Here is a 20,794-nt window from a genome sequence, read left to right on the forward strand (position 1 = left end):
TTTGTACTGTCCACCCCCTGCAACAGCCCTTCTAACCATCAGATCTCTCAGGTCTGGTTTGCTGCTCAAAATGTACAAATCAGGTTTAGTGTGCTTCTATATAAAGCCTGTTTCTGCAACATTAACTTGTCTTCTTATTCACTTATCAGACTGAGCTGCATAACAGAGTTATATTCTGTCAAAACATTTATGTTTGAACTGTTTTTTTTTATACTATGAAATGTTTACTGGATACTTTGACCCTCACTGCACCAGTTTCACATCTTTGATAAATCTAAGTAAGTTCTTAGAACACATGCTTTGTAGCGGCAACCACACAATGGCAGCTATTATAGAGTTATCACATGATTGAAGTCATGCAGAGCCTATTTGCAAATCACATGCACACAAGCAATCTTATCACCAATGCCATCTGCCATTTAGTTTGATGGATATTTGTTGCAATAGGTTTCATTTATATAACATTTCTCTCACATCCATGGTCGAAGAACAGTTTGATAGCGGTACTACATTAAGCCGAATCTTTTTTATTATTTACATTTTTTTTATTAGATTAGTAATGTTTTCTGTGGCACATGTGTCATTTTACTGTCAGTACTTGCGATACAATTAGTTGCATGAAATAAACAAAACATGTGAGAGTGCACCCTAAACAAGTATGCTATTCACATGCCTGTAAATTATTCATTATATCGAGTATTTTGAGGTAGGATGTTTCAACACTATCCATAAGACTCATTGTTAATTGAAAAGAAGATTATAGGAGTTGGTGACTTCCAAATGTGAACTCTGTCTTAACTCTTTTGGTCAAGAAAAAGACAAAGAAGAAGAAGAAGGAATGAAGTTGGCAATCCATATTGAAGTGGACAATGATAATGACAATGATAAATTAATATAAAAGCAAATGTGTGGTGATGGATTGATAGATATAATTATGTGGTGCTTTTATATTGATGATGGCCACAGGAAAAATGTACAGTATATAGAAACATCAAATCTGTGTTTTGCTCTCACATTTTGTGGAGCTACACATGATACTCCTGAGATAAAAGTGATCCTGCTTCTCTCTGGAACTGACTGATCCATCCTGATGCCCTACTTCTGTTTGGAGTTCTTATCATTTGTATACCACTCACTGCTTCTGAGGATAGCTTCACATCAACAGACTCAGGATGCATGAGATACTGTGGATGGTACTTAGAAAGCAGGAAGATTGCTTAAGACTAACTACATTTGCTATGATATCTTCGGGACTGCAATTGCCTTGAACAAATGTCTCCATAAGTGAACTGTTAATATGTTAAAATTTTTATGAATTTCCTGGTAACACCTGGTTTGGCCATATAATACACAGTGATAAAACAGAATTATACAATTTATAATCCGGTATGAATTCATTTTGAGTCTAGGCCCTATCAAGGTTTCTATCTCATACAGAGTTTTTCATTAGCACTATTGCCCATGACTTGCTAATTAGTCATAAATTTATGCATTTAATATGTATATCCTAAATTTATATTCTTTTTTATATACCACTTTGTGATGATGTCTATTGTTAAAAGTACAATACAAATAAGTCTGGATATAGATATATATGTAATGGCTCAACTGGTTAAGGCTCTGGGTTGTCGATCGGGGTTCAAGGCCCAGCACAGCCAAGCTGCCACTGCTGGACCCTTGAGGAAGGCCCTTAACCCTTGTGAAGGTATGTGAAGAAAAGAATTCCACTGTGCTGTCTTCTATTCTAGGTACATGTACAGTGTGTTAAAATATATATATATATATATATATATATACAGTCGTGGCCAAAAGTTTTGAGAATTACATAAATATTGGAAATTGGAAAAGTTGTTGCTTAAGTTTTTATAATAGCAATTTGCATATACTCCAGAATGTTATGAAGAATGATCAGATGAATTGCATAGTCCTTCTTTGCCATGAAAATTAACTTAATCCCAAAAAAACCTTTCCACTGCATTTCATTGCTGTCATTAAAGGACCTGCTGAGATCATTTCAGTAATCGTCTTGTTCAGGTGAGAATGTTGACGCGCACAAGGCTGGAGATCATTATGTCAGGCTGATTGGGTTAGAATGGCAGACTTGACATGTTAAAAGGAGGGTGATGCTTGAAATCATTGTTCTTCCATTGTTAACCATGGTGACCTGCAAAGAAATGCGTGCAGCCATCATTGCGTTGCATACAAATGGCTTCACAGGCAAGGATATTGTAGAAGATTGCACCTAAATCAACAATTTATAGGATCATCAAGAACTTCAAGGAAAGAGGTTCAATTCTTGTAAAGAAGGCCTCAGGGCGTCCAAGAAAGTCCAGCAAGCACCAGGATCGTCTCCTAAAGAGGATTCAGCTGCGGGATCGGAGTGCCACCAGTGCAGAGCTTGCTCACGAATGGCAGCAGGCACGTGTGAGCGCATCTGCACGCACAGTGAGGCAAAGACTTTTGGAAGATGGCCTGGTGTCAAGAAGGGCAGCAAAGAAGCCACTTCTCTCCAAAAAAAACATCAGGGACAGATTGATCTTCTGCAGAAAGTATAGTGAATGGACTGCTGAGGACTGGGGCAAAGTCATATTCTCCGAAGCCCCTTTCCGATTGTTTGGGGCATCTGGAAAAAGGCTTATCAGGAGAAGAAAAGGTGAGTGCTATCATCAGTCCTGTGTCATGCCAACAGTCAAGCATCCTGAGACCATTCATGTGTGGGGTTGCTTCTCATCCAAGGGAGTGGGCTCACTCACAATTCTGCCCAAAAACACAGCCATGAATAAAGAATGGTACCAAAACACCCTCCAACAGCAACTTCTTCCAACAATCCAACAACAGTTTGGTGAAGAACAATGCATCGTGCCATAAGGCAAAAGTGATCACTAAGTTGCTTGGGGACCAGAACGTTGAAATTTTGGGTCCATGGCCTGGAAACTCCCCAGATCTTTATCCCATTGAGAACTTGTGGTCAATCCTCAAGAGGCGGGTGGACAAACAAAAACCCACTAATTCTGACAAACTCCAAGGAAGTGATTATGAAAGAATGGGTTGCTATCAGTCAGGATTTGGCCCAGAAGTTGATTGAGAGCATGCCCAGTCGAATTGCAGAGGTCCTGAAAAAGAACGGCCAACACTGCAAATACTGACTCTTTGCATAAATGTCATGTAATTGTCGATAAAAGCCTTTGAAACATATGAAGTGCTTGTAATTATATTTCAGTACATCACAGAAACCACTGAAACAAAGATCTAAAAGCAGTTTAGCAGCAAACTTTGTGAAAACTAATATTTATGTAATTCTCAAAACTTTTGGCCACGACTGTGTGTGTGTGTGTGTGTGTATGTGTGTATATATATATAACAATTTAGCAGCATGTACACACCTAAATGTCTTAGAATATTAAAATTCTTTTACTCCCAAATGTCTTTAATATTCTAAGACATTCAGGTGTGTACATGCTGTTTAATTGGTAATTGTTGTTGCGTTGTGGTGTTGTTGTTGTCAGATACCCGGATGTTCTCAGAGCATTGTCTGTCCTGTTATTCAAAATGCGGCGTTCAGGATCGACATCTCAACCAAACGGAGAGTTCATACAAACGTTGAGCCTAAATATGCGGACCAATCAGAATCTGGTCGATCTCCACCTCATCCAATCAGCGCTAGGTCTTTGCAAGGTGCATCGCTACTTTCATCGTCGTACCTTCTATTTTACCTAGTTGGAGGTCCGAGTGTTGTAGTTTCTACCGGTTAAATATTTTCATTATAATTCCTTTACAGATTCGCAATAGGTTGAGTTGTAGATTAGAAAGGGACTTTTATTTGTGGAGAAAACCCTAACTAATTTGATGTTGCAAGCCCGCTGAGACTGCGATGAGGAGAGAGAGAGAGAGAGAGAGAGAGAGCGCTCATTGTCACTGTGTTATTGTTGATGTCAGCTACAAACCTGCGTTCAGTCGCGTTTTAACCGTTTAACAAATAACCAGGACGAGTGGGAAAAAACCAACCCACTGGATAACACATCATGGGACCACAGCGGTACTTTATTTTAGCGTTAATTGTTTTTCCTGCGGTGTTTAGCTCGGATTTCGGCGGAATCCGAGTGTCGCGTAAAACGCACTCTTTACATATGAACGCAGTGAATAAGATCAGGTCCGAAGTGGATTTTTCAGATCATCATCTGATTAAAAAGAGAAACGCAGACGATGCAGGAGACACCTGTAAAGGTCTACGGGGATACGAAGGCAAATTATCCAACAACACACACAGTGTAAGTTTAAACCGGCTCTTCCAGTTACTCTCCTGTCATTTAACCTGTGCTGCTCCAGTCCAGGCTCTTTGACATTCATTTATTGTGCGTTAATAATACACTGATGTGCTAATACTGTTACTACACTGTCTCTTTTTTCCCCGCTGCCTGACACCGTAATATCTATTAGTTTTTAACCGGTTTCTCATAAAACGGCCATTTGCTGATGAAACCTTTTAATGTGCACGCGCAGTTTTTACACTGAACTGTTCTAGCAAAAGATTTAGCAACAAAGCCAAACTTTCACCGTCTCTTCTGCTCTTTTCTCCGTGTTCCCTTTCTCTTTTTGATAGTCACAGTATTACTTTCACGTGTTTGTGTATTAAATATGTTAGAAACACCGTTTAGATTTACTGTTATTGCTATTGTTACCTCATACTGAGGCAGAAGTGATACTATTATGGCTGCTTTTGTAACATGTTGCTTAATTACTTCAAGTGAGTTATGGCTTGTTTTCTTTTAGCTTCACCCTCCTATGTTTAATAACCCTATAACCTTATACTACACTACTACACTTACACCTCTCAAAGTTTCTTCCTTTTCCATCTAAGGGAGATTTTCCTCCCCACAAGTCACCTGAGTCACCTCAGACTTGCTCATTGGAGATAAATACAAACACATTTAAATATATCTAATATTAATCTTGAATTTTTGTATTATATTAATCTTTATATTAACCATTTGTTTTATGTTTATGTTCTGTAAAACTGCTTAGAGACAATGTCGATTGTTAAAAGTGCTATGGAAATAAAAGTGAATTTCGAGGTAAAGACCACAATGTAAAAAGCTTAAAAATCTTTAAGAGGGTGAAATGTGAGCTCACCATTAAACGGATTTGAGGCTTGAAGCTTTCAGTTTAGATCATTTAGATATTAAGGGCCACCTGTTTCTGTCTTATTTCTGTCTGAGGTTGTTTTAAACTACAAATTCACTTGAGAATGCAAAAAAAAACAAAAGACAACCAAGCTACATGTGAATACAGGTTACGTTATTTAGTGCGAATCTACATAGGGAAGTATGAGTAACACCTGAAGTGAAGTTTTGCATTCCACCCATCAGAGTCTGGACCAACTGGCATGGCAGCTTTTCAAACCTGTATAATCAATCCTATCACACATCAACACATCAACCACACGGATGAAAATATTCACTTTTTACTTTAAGGTTTATAATCGGTTTCTCTTTCAGTTTAAAGATGTCTGCATCTGACTTCCAAGCACACTGTATGTTATATTTTTTTTTGTGGTCAAATTAAGACAGCTGGGGAGACGCTTGATGAGATTAGAGGATTTAACTGCTGTGTTCAAGGACATAGATTCCCTCAGGATTGAGAAAAAGAGACTATTTTAGTCTTAGGATCATGCTTTTAAACCTTAACATTATGCTTGAACTCTTTTAACCCATGCTTAAGACCTTTTTAGTTTTTAGGAATCAATAATGATTAATCTCTCTCTCTCACACACACACACACAAGGTTTAAAAAAAGGTGTGCGGTACCATCCCAACGACAAGGAATAGACCAGTTTGGGACCTTTATTTCTGGTAATGCAGAGTTTGAGCTTGATAGTATTCATAGACTCTGACCTATTTGCACTAGCATGAGGATGTTTTACATGTAGTTCTATAAAGCATGTTGAACCTCCACCTGGATTCATTTGCCTGCTGAAGGCTGTAGATTAGATATTTCTAAAAGAGACCCTAACAACATACATTATATGTAAACTGTCCAATTCGGGTCCAGGTTTTCTAAAAGCATAGTGAAACTGGTTGTTAACTGGTTGCAAATGTGCAATGAGATGCTTGCTCAATGTAGCTATTATCTTTGAGCTACAAAGATCATTATTGCATCATTTTTTCTGTTTTTCTATTTCCTCAATCAGTGTATAGAATTATAAGTTCTCTATTTCTCACTTGCAGACCACATTTAATGATCTCAGTGGATCAGTGTCTCTGGCATGGATAGGAGATGGAACAGGGGTAAGTTTATAATCTTTATATTATTTTTAATTAATACATATTTAATGGATATCTTTTAATAATTTTAATGAGATGATGTTTTGTGAAGACTTTCTTACAACAGGCTCAGGTGACTATTGTAGTAGTGATCATTAGATTCATGCTACAACTTGAATACAATAGACACATTTTGACTCAGCTGGAACATTTGGTGTTACTAGGAAATGTACTTGTGAACAACCTAAATGATATTTTAGCACTTAGAAAAGCACTGTCAGCATGTGTAGGAAGAAGTCCTATTGTCGTCTTGCAAAATGAATGCTTTCTCAGACTGGTCATCAGCTTAGCAATGTGGTTAAATATGAATAACTTCCTGTTTGAGACTCGCACCACAACATGCAGATAACAGTAAACTGCTTTAAAACGGTTTGTGTTACTTTACAGCTTGCTGACTAAACAAGGTTGTTATACAATTGTCACTCTGTGTTTTTTTTTTCACGAGAATGAAAATTTTTACAGTTCCCTTTATTTTATAGAAATGCATAGAATGTGGTTAGCTTTATATAGTTTAAGTTTCCTGAAACTATGACATTTTCATTTGTAGCTTTGTTACACTTTATTTTTCTGTCTTTGTTTATGTTCTTTTCTCTTCTGGAAGATGATAAGACTTCTATTATTGTGTCTGCGGTATGGAGATTTGCAGACTCTTGTTTCTTTGGACGCACAAATTAAGCTCTCATTTTCTTTTCTTGGCAGGTCGTGCTAGCCTTGACTACATTTCAGGTGCCCATATTTTTGCTAAGATTTGGCCAGTCCAAACTTTACAGAAGGTGAGTTATATCCTAATATGGCCCTATTTGCATGCTTCTAATTTAACTGCATTTCTGCATGTGATTTAGTTTCACATGCTTTCTGTTATTGGTAAATTCTTCTTATTTGTGCCTCTGTATCTCGCTCTCTTTATCTGGATCAGCGAGGACTATGGAAAGACATTCGAGGACATCACATCGCTGATTAACAACACGTTTATCAGTACTGAGTTTGGGATTGCCATTGGCCCTGAAAATTCTGGGAAGGTGAGAGGTGATTCTAGTAAAGTCAAGAATCTGGGAACTGATCTTAAACGATTAAAAATTCATTTATACCAACCGTTCATCAAATATTCATTTCTTTTCACATTAACCATTCTCTCTCTCTATATATATATATGCAGGCAGGCTTAACAGGCTTGCATTTTATATTCATATGCTACTATGCTTAAGAGTTAGCACACAATAACCAGGGAGGATTTTAAAGTTACTACTTCTGTTAATGTTATTTTTTTTTCTCATTTATATTCTGCCTTTTATTTGTAGGTGATCCTTACAGGAGATGTGTCTGATAACAGTGGCTCCAGGATTTTCCTGTCTACTGACTTCGGCAAGAGCTTTAGTCCATCAGACCTGTCATTCATCCCTCGCATGCAGATTATGTATAACCCTGAAAATTCCAATGTCCTTGTGACTATCAGTGTGAAGGTGAGAGGTGCCATAATGCACACATTTTACACATTTTCACTCGTATAGGCTTCATATTGTTACCTTAGGCTTTATCATCACATACATGTTCTTCTTCTTATCAGGCACAGTTGGTGCTAGAGAACATTTGAGATTGTTGTTGTATTTTTTTTCTTTTCTTTGTTTATTCACACTCTCTTCCATCCAAGAGTAGCCCACAGAATACTTTGAATACTTTTTTTTGCAACAGATTTGCTGCAGAGCTACAGTACGCCATGTTCTGCACCAATTTTTTGGGATATGTCCCTTAAACCGCCTTAGCGCCAGTAACAGACTTGCCCTAGATTTCCAATTCCAGTATTTTTTCCCATTTTCCTCAGGCAAGTCATGTCTAGGATTCATGGTGGAGTGCTTTTTTCCTCTCACTTGTAGATTTTATTAATCAGAATCAGAAAGAGCTTTTTTGCCAGGCATGTTTTCGGCATGCGAGGAATTTGTTTAGTGACAGAAGCTCCACAGTCACTAACAGAATGACATATACTATATAGGCAAAATTGTATGTGCACATGTACAGGTTGAAATGTGCAATTGAAATATACATATACAAACATAGGCAGTTTTGTATGTACAAGTGTGCAATTGTGAAATGTACAATTGAAGTAAACCGTGTACAGATGTGCAAGTATGAAATGTGCAATTGAAGTAAACATAGTACAAATGTGCAAGTGTGCAATGTGCAATGAAGTGTTGTGTGTTTCATGTGTGTTAAGTGTTCATGACTTGATACCTAATATTCAGATTTTTTAATTTAACCTGCATTCTTACTGACACTAAGAGCTGTGTTGTGGTGCTTTTCTTTTTTTGTTTGTTTTATTAAACACAATAAGCTGTTGCAATGCAAGTGATAAAAGGAACTAACTTGTCTCAAGGATTTTCCACAACTGAACGCTTTAAATGTTGCAATCGTTAGAAGTTTGCTGTGGCAGCAATACTGTAGGTTGTCTTAAGGTGTTAAGCTTCTAGTGGAATGAATACAATTAATGCTGCGTTTATTCTTTGTGAATGTCTCTTGTTCATGTAGTAGTTTGCAGTATATGCATTTTCAGCTGTTGTGTTTTTTTTTTTTTTTAATTTTAATTATTTTTTTTTGGTTACTCTTTTAGAACGAACTCTGGATTTCAGAGGATTTTGCTACGACATGGAGGAAAATCTACGAGACCGTGTGTGTGGTGAAATGGTAAGAGCAAACTTAAGCCTGGATAGTCCTGACTTTAGTTACAAAAATAAACATTCTAATATAGCTCTGGTCATGCAAGGGTGATAAACTCTTTGCTAAAGACATTGTTTCCTACTTGACACAACCTTAAGTCAACTGAAACAGTCTCTATTTGGAAATAGATTCATGTCAATTTGGAGGAATTGTACAGCCTTTTCCTATATCTTCTATATCTTAAAAGGAATATTATCAGGGTCATGGTGTAATTTTCATGCTCTTTACACTTACAGGACCTTGATGAACATCGATAATCTAAAAGAATGTTTTTTGCAAAATAGCTGATTAATAAGAGCAAGTCAGGGACAAGTTTAACCGCTGTCTTTGTTTTGTTTATGTTTCATACAAAGGGCCAATAGTAGCACTGTTTACATTTGATTTTCTCTGTGTTTACCTCCTTGGTGAAAACTGCCCTGTCGCCAACACTGCATACTGATAGACTCGTCCTTGCCTTAGAACATCTTGTAAAATAGGTCAGGATCAGGTAGTCAGCTCTGTCAGTACAAGACTCGACGCTAAGGAAACTATTGAAAAGACTATTTGACACCCAGGTGTGTGAGAAGGCTCATGTATCCCACATTTCAGAGATGAGACGTCAGAGTGAGTCGCCAAGTTCCTTTTAGATCTCCGTGTGAGGATCTCCATTACATACAACAAGCCGCATTTATTTGTAAATCATTTGCGAGAGCTTTCACCCTGAGAACTCTAGCGGTTAAATAAAAAAAAATAATCCAGTTAGTTCAGAAAAAATATTTGTTCTTAGATTCGTGAGTCCCGATTATGCATACGTTCACACATTCAGAGTGAGTTACTGCAGATCTCAATATGGATTATGGCGACAAGGTTAAATAAATCATTTATTTCAATTACACAACTTTTTTTTGTTTTAAAATTTCTTTCATATTTATCACGATAGAATGAAATCCAAAATAAATTGCTACGCTACATTACAGTAAGATTTAGCCCATGCCCTTGTTAATATATGTAGGCTTACTTTTTTTTTTTTTTTTTATGAATATACACACACATGTATGAAGAAAATAATCATTGTAGACATCTGTGAATGTTACTGGGATTTATTGCACTGGTGCATAAGCTACAGTCATAGGAAGCTCAGCTTAAAAAAAAAAAAAACCTGCTTCCAAATAAATGATTTATTAACTTAGAATAACTACTAACTAGCATCCAAGTATATTATTTAAGCTTGTTACCCATAATTCCTCCTCTCAGGAGAAAATAATAGAATTTCCTTACCCTTTCTTTCAAAACCAAATTCCGGACATTTGTTTATATTAACATAAAGGGAAGATGAAGCAAACTGCACATCTTTAACCCGATGGATTGTGTGTGTTTTTGCAGGGGAGAAGACAACACACTTTTCTTCTCCACCAACCTGAATGGATCCTGCTGTGAGTAATATTTATTGTAGCAGTGTTGACCCATGGTGGGGTGGGACAGGAATGTGTGAAATGGTTTCCTTATTGGAAAGCTGAACTATGTGGATGGCTGTAAATGAACGCACTATGAAGTTGCTAAACGTTTTATTTACCCAGGTGTCGGCACCACAGGACAATACAGTCACATGACTGGATCCTGTTTATTATGTTAAAAATTGTGCCATATTTAAATGTAAAGGTTTTTATAGCTGTTGGTGTAATGGCCCGTTTATTCGCAATCAATTTTAATCAACTTTTAAAAACCTTTTCCTGGTGTATGAGACAAAGTGACATGAACCGTCGCAGCTAAATTTTTATAGTGCCTCGAGTTTACTGGAAATAGCTTTCCTTAAAATAAATGGAAATGAGTTTAAATATGGCCAGCATCTGCGTTCAAGAAATGCAAGATGTTGTTATAAAATCACAAGGAATCGTAACTAGATAGAATTATAAATGATAATATTGCCACTGTGCTGAAGCTTAATAGGTAATTTGGGCTGGAATTGTAACAGAAGGAGACCGTAAAACCCCCATACTGCTGATCCAGATGGAAATAAAATCAGCAGTAGTATCTGCAAAAGATAGAATTACCCACCACTTAAAAACCCCCAAATGAATAGGGCTAATTTGTGCATTCCTGTCATTTGGCCAGATTGCAATTAACCAATGCTCAGTTATCTTGATAACACACTCTGCACAGTAGTTACAGTGGTATTTTACAGTGCATGCAATTTGTCAATAACAGATTGCCATCCAGAAAAATCGACCACATTTAGTATTTAAATACTTGTCTTTTTTTTTATGTAGGAAATTATGCTTCTCTTTTTCAGATGACAGAGGGACGCTTGTCGTGGTAAAATCGGTAGACTACGGCAAGACGTTTAAGACAATCGCTGAAAAGGTCTACTCTTTTGGGATTGGTGGTCGTTTCCTGTTCGCCTCAGTCATGACCGGAACAGTAAGCATTACAGCAGCACGGCATGAAGATTCTGTTTGTGTCTGTTTCTCAGTAACGGTTTCAGTAATGCACCTGCACATGCACAGTTGCATTCCTATCAGAGTTCTACATGGTGTATGTGGGTGTTCGTGTCAAAATCATGGACTAAAAGGCATATGTCTCACTTAGGGAATGATGCGGATAATCCACGTGTCTACAGACCAGGGTGAGGAGTGGAACATGGCTCAGCTTCCTCCTGTAGGCCATGAACAGTTCTACTCTATACTGGCAGCCAACGATGAAATGGTTTTTATGCATGTAGATGAACCCGGGGGTGAGAATACTTTTCTCTTGACAAATTATCTATAAACAGGAACATGTCAATGTCCATGTCTGTAATACATACTACATACAAATGCTCAGTGGATTGTTGCAAAGTAGTGTAATAAAGAAGTAATCTAATAGTAATAACAATCTTTTTTTTCCCCAATGATGATCATGCGAGAAGTCACAGAGCGCTATGTAGCTGCGACTGACACGTCGAACTACAGGGAAAGTAATTTGTGCCAATCATAGTGCGTTCAGAATGCCTCAGACACACTTAACATTATTTATCAAGCAAGTCGTGCAAATGAATGAGTCTATACTGGGAACTTCATATATTTTGAAAAATCCAGTGTTTAGCTGCTCCTCATAAGCGCTCATTATCACAGTTGAAAACTGCAGGGAGTGGCAATGGGTGGGAGCATCACAATGGCATTGTTTCCTGCCAGACAGTTAAAAAAATCCTGTAAATCCTGTAAGCTCCATCAGATGACCATTTTGAAACTCATGAAGTGTTTCCAGTTTTGTGTGCTCTATTCATCATAGTTTCGGGCAACAGTTTGTGCCTTTTGTGTATTGTCTTGTAGTGTTTTGTATTGCACTGTTTGCACCAGTTTGCACAGATGCACTTTATGTGGCTAGGACTAACTTACTGAAGTCCTCCTTAGCTCTGTCTTTGTTCTATGTAGCACCACGTTCCTGGAGAAATGTTGTCTAATTTCACTGTGTACTACATTTGCTATATATGGTTGAAATGACGATAAAAGCTACTTGACTCTTGAATTAAAGCTCATACACCATCCTGTTCTCCTCAGACACCGGCTTTGGCACCATCTACGTGTCGGACGACAGGGGCATGGTGTACTCTAAGTCTCTGGAGCGTCACCTCTACACGTCTACAGGAGGTGACACCGACTTCACAAACGTCACGTCGCTCAGAGGAGTGTTCATGACCAGTGTATTGGCTGAAGGTAAATGATAATGATAGGTGGAAATCTACAGTATCTGAATTATTATTTAAATTTGATGCCACATTTAATCAACGTAGCACAGTTTTCGTAACTGCCTGACTAGACGACTGGTGCTTGTCTCCTCTCCTGTTCTTGTAGACAACTCTGTGCAGACTGCAATGACGTTCGATCAGGGAGGAGAGTGGGTGCCCTTGAAGAAACCAGAGAACAGCCAGTGCGATTCAACTGCTAAAGATAAAAATAAGGTGAGGGTCCATGAAAGACGGATTGTTAATAAATCACCAAACAGCACTTTTCAGTATCACAGAAATATATCGGAAATGATTTGAAGCCTTCAGGATGTAACGGTTTGGAATTTTCACACCATGCCAGAAAAATGGAAAAAAAAATCTCTCCCCAAAAAACCTTTCACATTGATGTTGGTTTGCAATGTACTCTTCCTTCAATGTGTGTGTTTATCACAGCTCCAAGTCTTCATATTCAGACTAATACATGGCTGTGTTCCAAACTACACACTACAGTGCACACTAAGTAGTATACTGAAATAGTACAGACACCAGTCATGTACTGACACCGTTTTTACTATAGTAGTGAGGAGTCTGGGATGCAGCCCAAGTATTTGTGACTCCAGTTTACACGGTATTCCTAAAGTGTTATCAATGAAATAATTTTATTCTTATGTGATAGTCTTCTGTCTGCCATGAGCTACTTGGTCCTTAGTGCATGATTTGGTTTCTGCCGGGTGACTTTGCTCATTCGGCGTTCTCAAAAAGCACAAATCAGACGTCATTTGTGCTTGCTGACGTTTTTCTGTGGCATGATGATTTTTGACAAATCCGAGCTGGCATGTGACCCACGCATACAGAGCTTTAGCCAGCTCCAACCCGACACCTCTGACACCGTCTCTCAGCAGCTCAGGATCATGTTGTACTTTTACAATTACCATGAACTGTAGCGTTAAATCATTTATCTGGTTCTGTTGCTCGAGTCGTTTGCATGGAAGAACCGGGTTTTCTAAAATAGTACAATGTACAATTATAATATTCAGTATATTTGTGTATATTAATCTGCTTTTTTATTTCTACCTACAGTGTAGTCTTCATATTCATGCTTCCTACAGTATGTCTATGAAGCTGAATGTTCCAATGCTCCCTCTGACTGAACCTAATGCTCTGGGACTGATAATTGCTCATGGTACTGCTCTCTCTCTCACACGCACACACGCACACACACGCACACACACGCACACACACACACACACGGCATGGTAGAGCTCCATGCTGCACTTTTCCACAGCAAAAGAGTAGACTTTTGTAGGTTTGCAATATTGGATCAATTCCAGGAACAAAGTTCTTGTGCCCTGAAAGCAAAGAATTCAAGAGTCCAACAACTCATTAGCTCCGGTTAATTATGATTTGTCTTTTTTTTTTAAATAAAAAAAAAGGATGTGAGCAGTGCAGGGAATTTTGTGGTCTGGGGAAGAAATGACGTTGTTACTGGCATTTGCAGTTTAAATAGCTTAGGTTTCTCTCAAATCATAGTCTCTGGTGTTGTCTTGTGCTATATTTGGAAATTCAGTCTTTTCAAGGTTTTTTTCAGATTTTACACTCTGCATTAGGTAGTTCTTATATCTTTGTGTGGATTGTGTAATGTTATGAGAAAAACTTGCTGGTTTCCTGAAACTGGGGAGGCATGTTGGCTAACGGGTAAGGGGTATGATTGCCTTACCCCTCCGGAGTTGGGGGTTTGGTTCCTATCTCATTTTCCTCTGGAGCTTTCCTCCTCCGGTTTAAAGGCATGTGTTGTAGTTTGGTTTGCATCTCTAAATTGTCGGTTAATCGTGTGTGTGATTTCGCCCTGTGACGGATTGGCACCTGCTTTGAGCAAACTAAGGCATGAGTTTTAGCCAGGAAGTCTGTCGATCATAATTCCAGCTTATTAGTTTTGCAAAGATTTAGCAGAGGAGAATTTTTCTATTCTATTTTCCATCTGAAATTCAGGAACACAAAGATAAAAGGTCCAAAGATCTAGATAATAATATACGTAATTATATATTCTATAATATAATAAGATAATGCAGATTATAGACATAATACAGAAGTAATGCAGATACTAGCAGTGCTTTACAGTTTAGTGTTTGACAATGTTTGTATATCTGTCTATTGAATTTGCTCTGGATTTGACACAGTCTAATGCTCTCACATTCAGGCAGCGTCGGCGATGCCATCTCGGTGCTCACTCCTGATGTATACGTGTCTGATGATGGTGGCTACACATGGCTGCGCGCTCTCAAGGGCCCACATCACTACGCCATGCTGGACTCAGGAGGTCTGCTGGTGGCAGTGGAACACACCCCCAAAGAGCCAATTTCTAAGCTCAAGTAAGAAACCTTAACTTAAAGGTGGGGTCTCTGTTGTTTGAGAAATGCTTCAGAAAACTGTGTTGGACTGCCAAACAAAACTAATGTGTAGCCAATGAGCAGAGAGGGGCGTGCCTTGTCAATATGGGCGGAGAGATTGTTCAGTGCGCATGTATGACTTTAGAAAACACAAAACACAAAAACACATTTGTATTACCATAGTATTACTCATTGAATTCATTTATTGATAAAAAAATATACCCTTGGCCAGCTGCCCCAACAGGTTCCGCAATAATACTTGTCTGGTGTATATGTGGGGCGGAGCTACCAAAACAGGGATGGGACCCGTTTGGGTTAGGGGCGTGTTCGTTTTGGTGATTTCAAATGTCAACATTGGCTTTCAAACAATGGAGACCCCACCTTTAATTTGGTAGTTTATAAATAGTATGTACATGAGATGAGGTATCATGTGCTCTCTTATCACACTTAAACTTGTGCCTTTGCTCATATTAATGCAGCGGTTTTGATCTGTGGCTGAGGTGGAAGCAAAGGCTGCAAGAGAACGATTCAGTGAACTTATACGCTAAAAATCTTTTTATATTCATCTAACATTTCAAATTTCATTACATGCATGCAAAGACATCTGGAAGAAATGATTGGCAATTTAAAACTAGTCATGCTTGAGAAACACCCACCTTCTTTTTGTTCTGAATTCAGTTGTTGCAATCAAACATTTCCTGTTTCCATGTCATCAAACATGTATTTACACAAGTGTCAAACCTCCTCTGTCACCGACCACTAAAGAGAAAAAGCTTTCAACCCAGAAAAGATAAAGAGCTGCCCCTTGCAGATCCAGCAACATGTAATCACCTTTGCTACGTTCACATCTGTCTCAGAATTAAACCCTGTGGTGTTCATTAAAGAGGGAACTTTGATCACTTTATTAGTTTTTGTTCTTTTTCGTTTTTCTGCAAATAATTCTGGACTCGACTTTATATGCTGAAAATATTATTAGCCCTTTTTAAATGTCATTTTTTTTTAAAAAAAATAATTTTTCCTGTTTCATTTTCAGTAATGTTTTTATGTTTTGTGATGTAACACATTTATTTAGCATTTTTAATGTAGGCTGTGAGAAAATTTTGCACTCGGTGGTGTGAGCCATGAGTCATAAATAGCTTGGTTTCTCTTTCATCAGATTTTCCACAGATGAGGGCCAGTGCTGGCATGAGTACACCTTCATCAAGGATCCAATATACTTCACTGGGCTCGCCTCAGAGCCCGGGGCTCACTCTATGAACGTTAGCATTTGGGGCTACAGAGATTCCCTGCTAAGCCAGTACTGGGTGTCAGTTACCATCGACTTCAAAGAGCTGCTCACCCGTGACTGTAAGTCGTTTCACATTCACACTCCGAGATCTACTCTCATGCAGAGTTTAGTTATCAAACATGCCTGACTGGGTTAATAAAAGCCTTGTAGCCTGGACTGTTGGAAGTAAAGCCGGTAGGATGCTGATTCTCCAGCAGTGAGGGTGGTCACTCATATAAACACAAGGCTTAAAAGTCAACTCGCACTGTTGTACTTACATTGCACTACATTTATTCTTGACTATTTCGTGCCTTTTATGTTGTCAGGTGGTGATAACGACTACTTGTCGTGGCTCGCACATTCAGATGACATCAGTGATCCTAACGATGGCTGCATGCTGGGTTATAAGGAGCATTTCCTGCGGCTCAAGAAGGACTCAGTGTGTTGGAACGGACGCGATTATGCTGTCAACAAGCAACCCACACCTTGTCCCTGCACATTTGATGACTTCCTTTGGTCAGTATCTATACTAGAATTACAGATTTGCCCAAAGATTCAGCTTTTAGTGCCTGTAATTCCAGAAATATTCTACAAACAGCACTAATCATTTTCAGACTGGATGCATAAAGCTTGTAGCTTGAACATATTGTATGTTGTAATGAAGAGTTTTTTAATCAAGTGCCATGTCGGTACCCTCTGTGTCCATTACTACATAAACGTGTTGGAGACTCTTTTTTTTTTTTTAAACTATTATTGTGTTTAAAATAAAAGATTATTAATTATTTTTTTCCTTTGTCTCTCAGTGACTTTGGATATTACCGTAAAGAGAACAGCTCAGAGTGCTTGGAGCAGGTTGAGCTCAAAGGCCATGACCTGGAGTACTGCATCCATGGCAAGAAGGAACACCTACAGACCAACGGGTAATACCCCCTTCCTTCTCTCCCTGTTCTACCAGGCTCTGTTCTTTTATGTGGCCATGTGTCATGTTTAGCATTTTTTTCTGTACTGATGACACAGAATCGGTATCTAAGGTGATGCTGATTGAACCACATACTGGTTCTGACTGTATTGCAACAATAATAACTCTTCCCTGCTGTCAGGTATCGTAAGATTCCAGGAGATAAGTGCGAGGGTGGCAAAAACCCTGAACGAAAAGAGATCGACATGAGAAAAAAGTGTGTCAGTGACCTTCTGGATCCACAATTACAGGTGAGAAGATAAAGATCGGTGCTGATCAGGAATGTAAATCAGCACGTTTGTCAAATCATATTCAAAATCTACCTGCTGCGTTTTAATCCAACATTTCTGTTAGACTCAGGAAGCAGAGAAACCCAAACACTCTGCCTTTATTATCGTGGCTGTCATCGTCGTCTTGCTGATCAGTTGCATAGCCGGAGCTGTTATTGTGAAGAAGTACGTCTGTGGTGGAAGGTCGGTTAGCGTTTTTTGCTTCTTTTAATAAAACTTTTGTTGTGCTATTATAAATAATGAATAAGTACATGTAAGAGGTATAGAAATGACTCGAAATGAATGAGAAATGAATCAAATTTGACTCTTTGCTGCTGTTTGCAGATTCCTGGTGCACAGGTACTCGGTCCTGCAACACAATGCCGAAGCTAACGGCATAGAGGGAGTGGATGAGCCTTTGGATATAAATGTGGTCGGAAACTCAAAAACCAGCTTCCACGAGGACTCGGATGAGGTATGATAAGTCTTGCAATGTGGACAATAACATCGGCTGTGCGTGGCTGAACTCAGACAGGGCTGTGCTAATATCAACAGTTTATGATCATTTGTAGCATTTTTTTTTATTCCTGTCCAATGACACAGGAGCCACTTTTTAGCATCTTGTCAAACTAAAATTCAGGTGACCAAGAAGTCAGTTCAGAAGTTTAAAGGATATGGGATGTGAAAGATCTGCATTTGTTTCTGGTTGCAGTTACTTTTTCTTCACGACAGCTTTATCTAGGTGTCCTGTGAATTCACAAGTCTCCATGCTGAGGGAAAAAAGGAGGCAGTGCTTATTCACTAGCAGTCACACCAGTCATTTTCCACTTCACTGTTTTCTGTTGTTGTTGCTTGGTAGCATATGAAATGAAGTTTTCCCTCTCTGCCTGCTAGGATTTTCTTGTTCGCAATGTTGGGATCTCAGGGTTAATAGTATCACTGTGACCTATGCAAAACAGCGCTTCCAGGAAGCTTAGAAAGCTTTTTTGCATTTTCCACTGTGACCTATTCAAAGCATTCAGAGATCAATCGCTCACTCTGAAATCAATTTTTTCTTTGTTTGTGCAGGACCTTTTGGAATAACAGCAGCGAGTCAGCGCCAGCAGAAACTTGGAGCTCTCCATCTCCTATAATGCCTCCGGCATCTTTGCTGCTGTTTCTATTCCTGCTCTAAAGCACAACCCAGCCTCGAGCGTCTTTAAGCCTCGAATAACTCCGCTTTAGTTCCTGCTTCTTTAGTAGGAGTGAATTGCAGTTTTGATCTAAAAGTATCTCGTGAATTTAGCTGTGCAGCCAGTGGTTAAACGACTTGAGCTTTAGATGATATCTTGCCTAGGGAGCAGGCTCTATAGGAGGACACTATCTCAGAATTAACAGCGGGTTACATGTCATGGCACTTAACTCTCCTTTCACCTTCTTTAGTAATATATGCAGTGCAGAATCAGTGTGACTGAGTGTCGTGTATGAACACCAGGGTTACCAGTGAATCATATCGCCTCAATGTTTGACCGAAGCATGAAATATGACTGTGATGGATATATTTTTGATATTAGATGCATCTTCCCAAACTACGATCCTGTCAATTGAATTGCGTTTATCAGAAAGCAATAGAGTGCATCGATACAGCGAATCTGCACGTATCAGCATACTCCAAGGCCATCATTTCCTAAATTTCTCAAAAATAGAGAAAGGACTATTTAACTAACCTAAAATAATGCTACTGTGTAGACGGTTATTATAATACTGCTCGTGGCTGTATAGATTATAGACCGTCATTTAGAAGGTTAACTTATTTTACCCAACGGAAGGGAAACTTTTAAACATGAAAACCTGTAAAGAAATGTTGTGCTTGTATCTGTGAGTATACTGTATATCCTATATTCCTATAATAGATACGTTTGTAGTCGACTGTTCGTTTTATAGAAGACGATTTTTGTGACGCTCAGCAGTTTTTGCACTGAAATATAAAACGGTAACACAAGGCCCGATGGCCGCTTTTGTAAAACAACCGGTTCTGAGCACAAACGCGACTTTTTCCAAAGCCAAGGGGAGTCATAAAATATTTAAACACATCCAATCAGCGTAAATGTGAAGGAAACTCGGTTACACACAAAAAAGTAGCACAAGTCTTATTCTTCCACATTTTGAGTTCATACGCTCAGGGGAAATGATCAGAAATTCCAGTAAATAAGTTGAGCAATACGTCGTCAGCTGACTGTGAGACGCAAGGTCACTGAATGAAGACCAACGCCAATGTGTTTGAGAACGATTTCCCCCTCTTCTAATCAACCCAGGCTAAAGCTTTCACTTTTCCTCTGACTCTGGGAAGTTTGACTATTCAAATCAGTAGAACGTGTGACGACTTTCGATATCTAGTTTACTTTAGCTTCTTCTGAGATCCTCCGTGTAACAAAACCGTTCTATCGCCTAGCTGTTTTTAGTGACCCTACGCTTTGTAGTTAGTTCTTCTCTTTTAGTATTTACAAAGCTCCAAAATAACTACATCATCTATATTACAGTTCATTCTCGGTCACACAGATTTTATTAAAAGAAGTAATAATGGTGTGTATGTTCATTCAAGTGCCTAACATGAAGGTATCTGTGCCTTCAGAAAAAACTAATAAATCCATTTTGTTAAATGATTAACATTAAGGAGGCAGATTGTCGTAACTTTAATAATTTACTTGGAAGTCAGAGGTTATGATGAGAGTGATTTAATGTGTTACTTTCAATGTGGGTCATGTGTGAAAGCTGAAGGTTTCTCAGGAGGTCAGGTTTGATTTTAGTTACAAAGAACCAGGGTTTAAATGTTTGATTTCTTTTGGGGGGGAAACTGTACCTTTTCTCTTCTGTGTTTTAGGTTTCATTTTAACTGGGTAATTCTATGCATGCTATCTTAGCAAATAAGTCACAACTCACTCATCGTGGCACTTGGGGTTAAAGCTTAAGACGACGGCTGCAGCACAAAGCTACATGAGTTTCCTACTTGAAGTAAAGCTGTTTTGCTTTGTGGGTTGTAATAATTTTCTTGCCTTTGATAATCAGTGTAAATAACATGAAGCTGGCTTTGTAAATATAAAACTGCTTTACCTTTGTATCAGGCATTTTTGCTCTGTATATTATGAAATAAATAGACTACACCCGTTTCTCTTTTTTCTGTTTGCTCCACAAACGGTTTGTAATGTTAATTATTTTGCTTACA

At 38.5% G+C, this 20,794-nt stretch overlaps 1 protein-coding gene across 1 annotated transcript; it reads left to right on the plus strand.

Annotated features, from left to right (window-relative positions):
• The first annotated feature begins 3,655 nt into the window (after positions 1 to 3,655).
• On the plus strand, positions 3,656 to 20,738 carry sort1b (sortilin 1b). The gene is made up of 20 exons (XM_027166755.2): positions 3,656 to 4,268; positions 6,225 to 6,284; positions 7,020 to 7,093; positions 7,237 to 7,339; positions 7,619 to 7,780; positions 8,923 to 8,996; positions 10,392 to 10,441; positions 11,299 to 11,426; positions 11,595 to 11,739; positions 12,545 to 12,700; positions 12,839 to 12,945; positions 13,792 to 13,894; positions 14,909 to 15,080; positions 16,255 to 16,445; positions 16,692 to 16,881; positions 17,169 to 17,285; positions 17,466 to 17,574; positions 17,678 to 17,796; positions 17,938 to 18,067; positions 18,661 to 20,738. The coding sequence occupies exons 1-20, from the start codon at positions 4,023 to 4,025 to the stop codon at positions 18,673 to 18,675; spliced, it is 2,451 nt and encodes an 816-aa protein (XP_027022556.2). The 5' UTR covers positions 3,656 to 4,022; the 3' UTR covers positions 18,676 to 20,738.
• Positions 20,739 to 20,794: the final 56 nt, after the last annotated feature.

This window comes from Tachysurus fulvidraco, chromosome 14, assembly GCF_022655615.1.
Source record: "Tachysurus fulvidraco isolate hzauxx_2018 chromosome 14, HZAU_PFXX_2.0, whole genome shotgun sequence".
Taxonomy (NCBI): Eukaryota; Metazoa; Chordata; class Actinopteri; order Siluriformes; family Bagridae; genus Tachysurus; species Tachysurus fulvidraco.

Coding starts and splice junctions, on each gene's coding strand:
- sort1b (XM_027166755.2), top strand. CDS start 4,023: ATGGGACCACAGCGGTACTTTATTTTAGCGTTAATTGTTTTTCCTGCG. Junction 7,340..7,618: donor GCCCTGAAAATTCTGGGAAG/GTGAGAGGTGAT, acceptor TTTTATTTGTAG/GTGATCCTTACAGGAGATGT. Junction 7,781..8,922: donor TTGTGACTATCAGTGTGAAG/GTGAGAGGTGCC, acceptor TTACTCTTTTAG/AACGAACTCTGGATTTCAGA.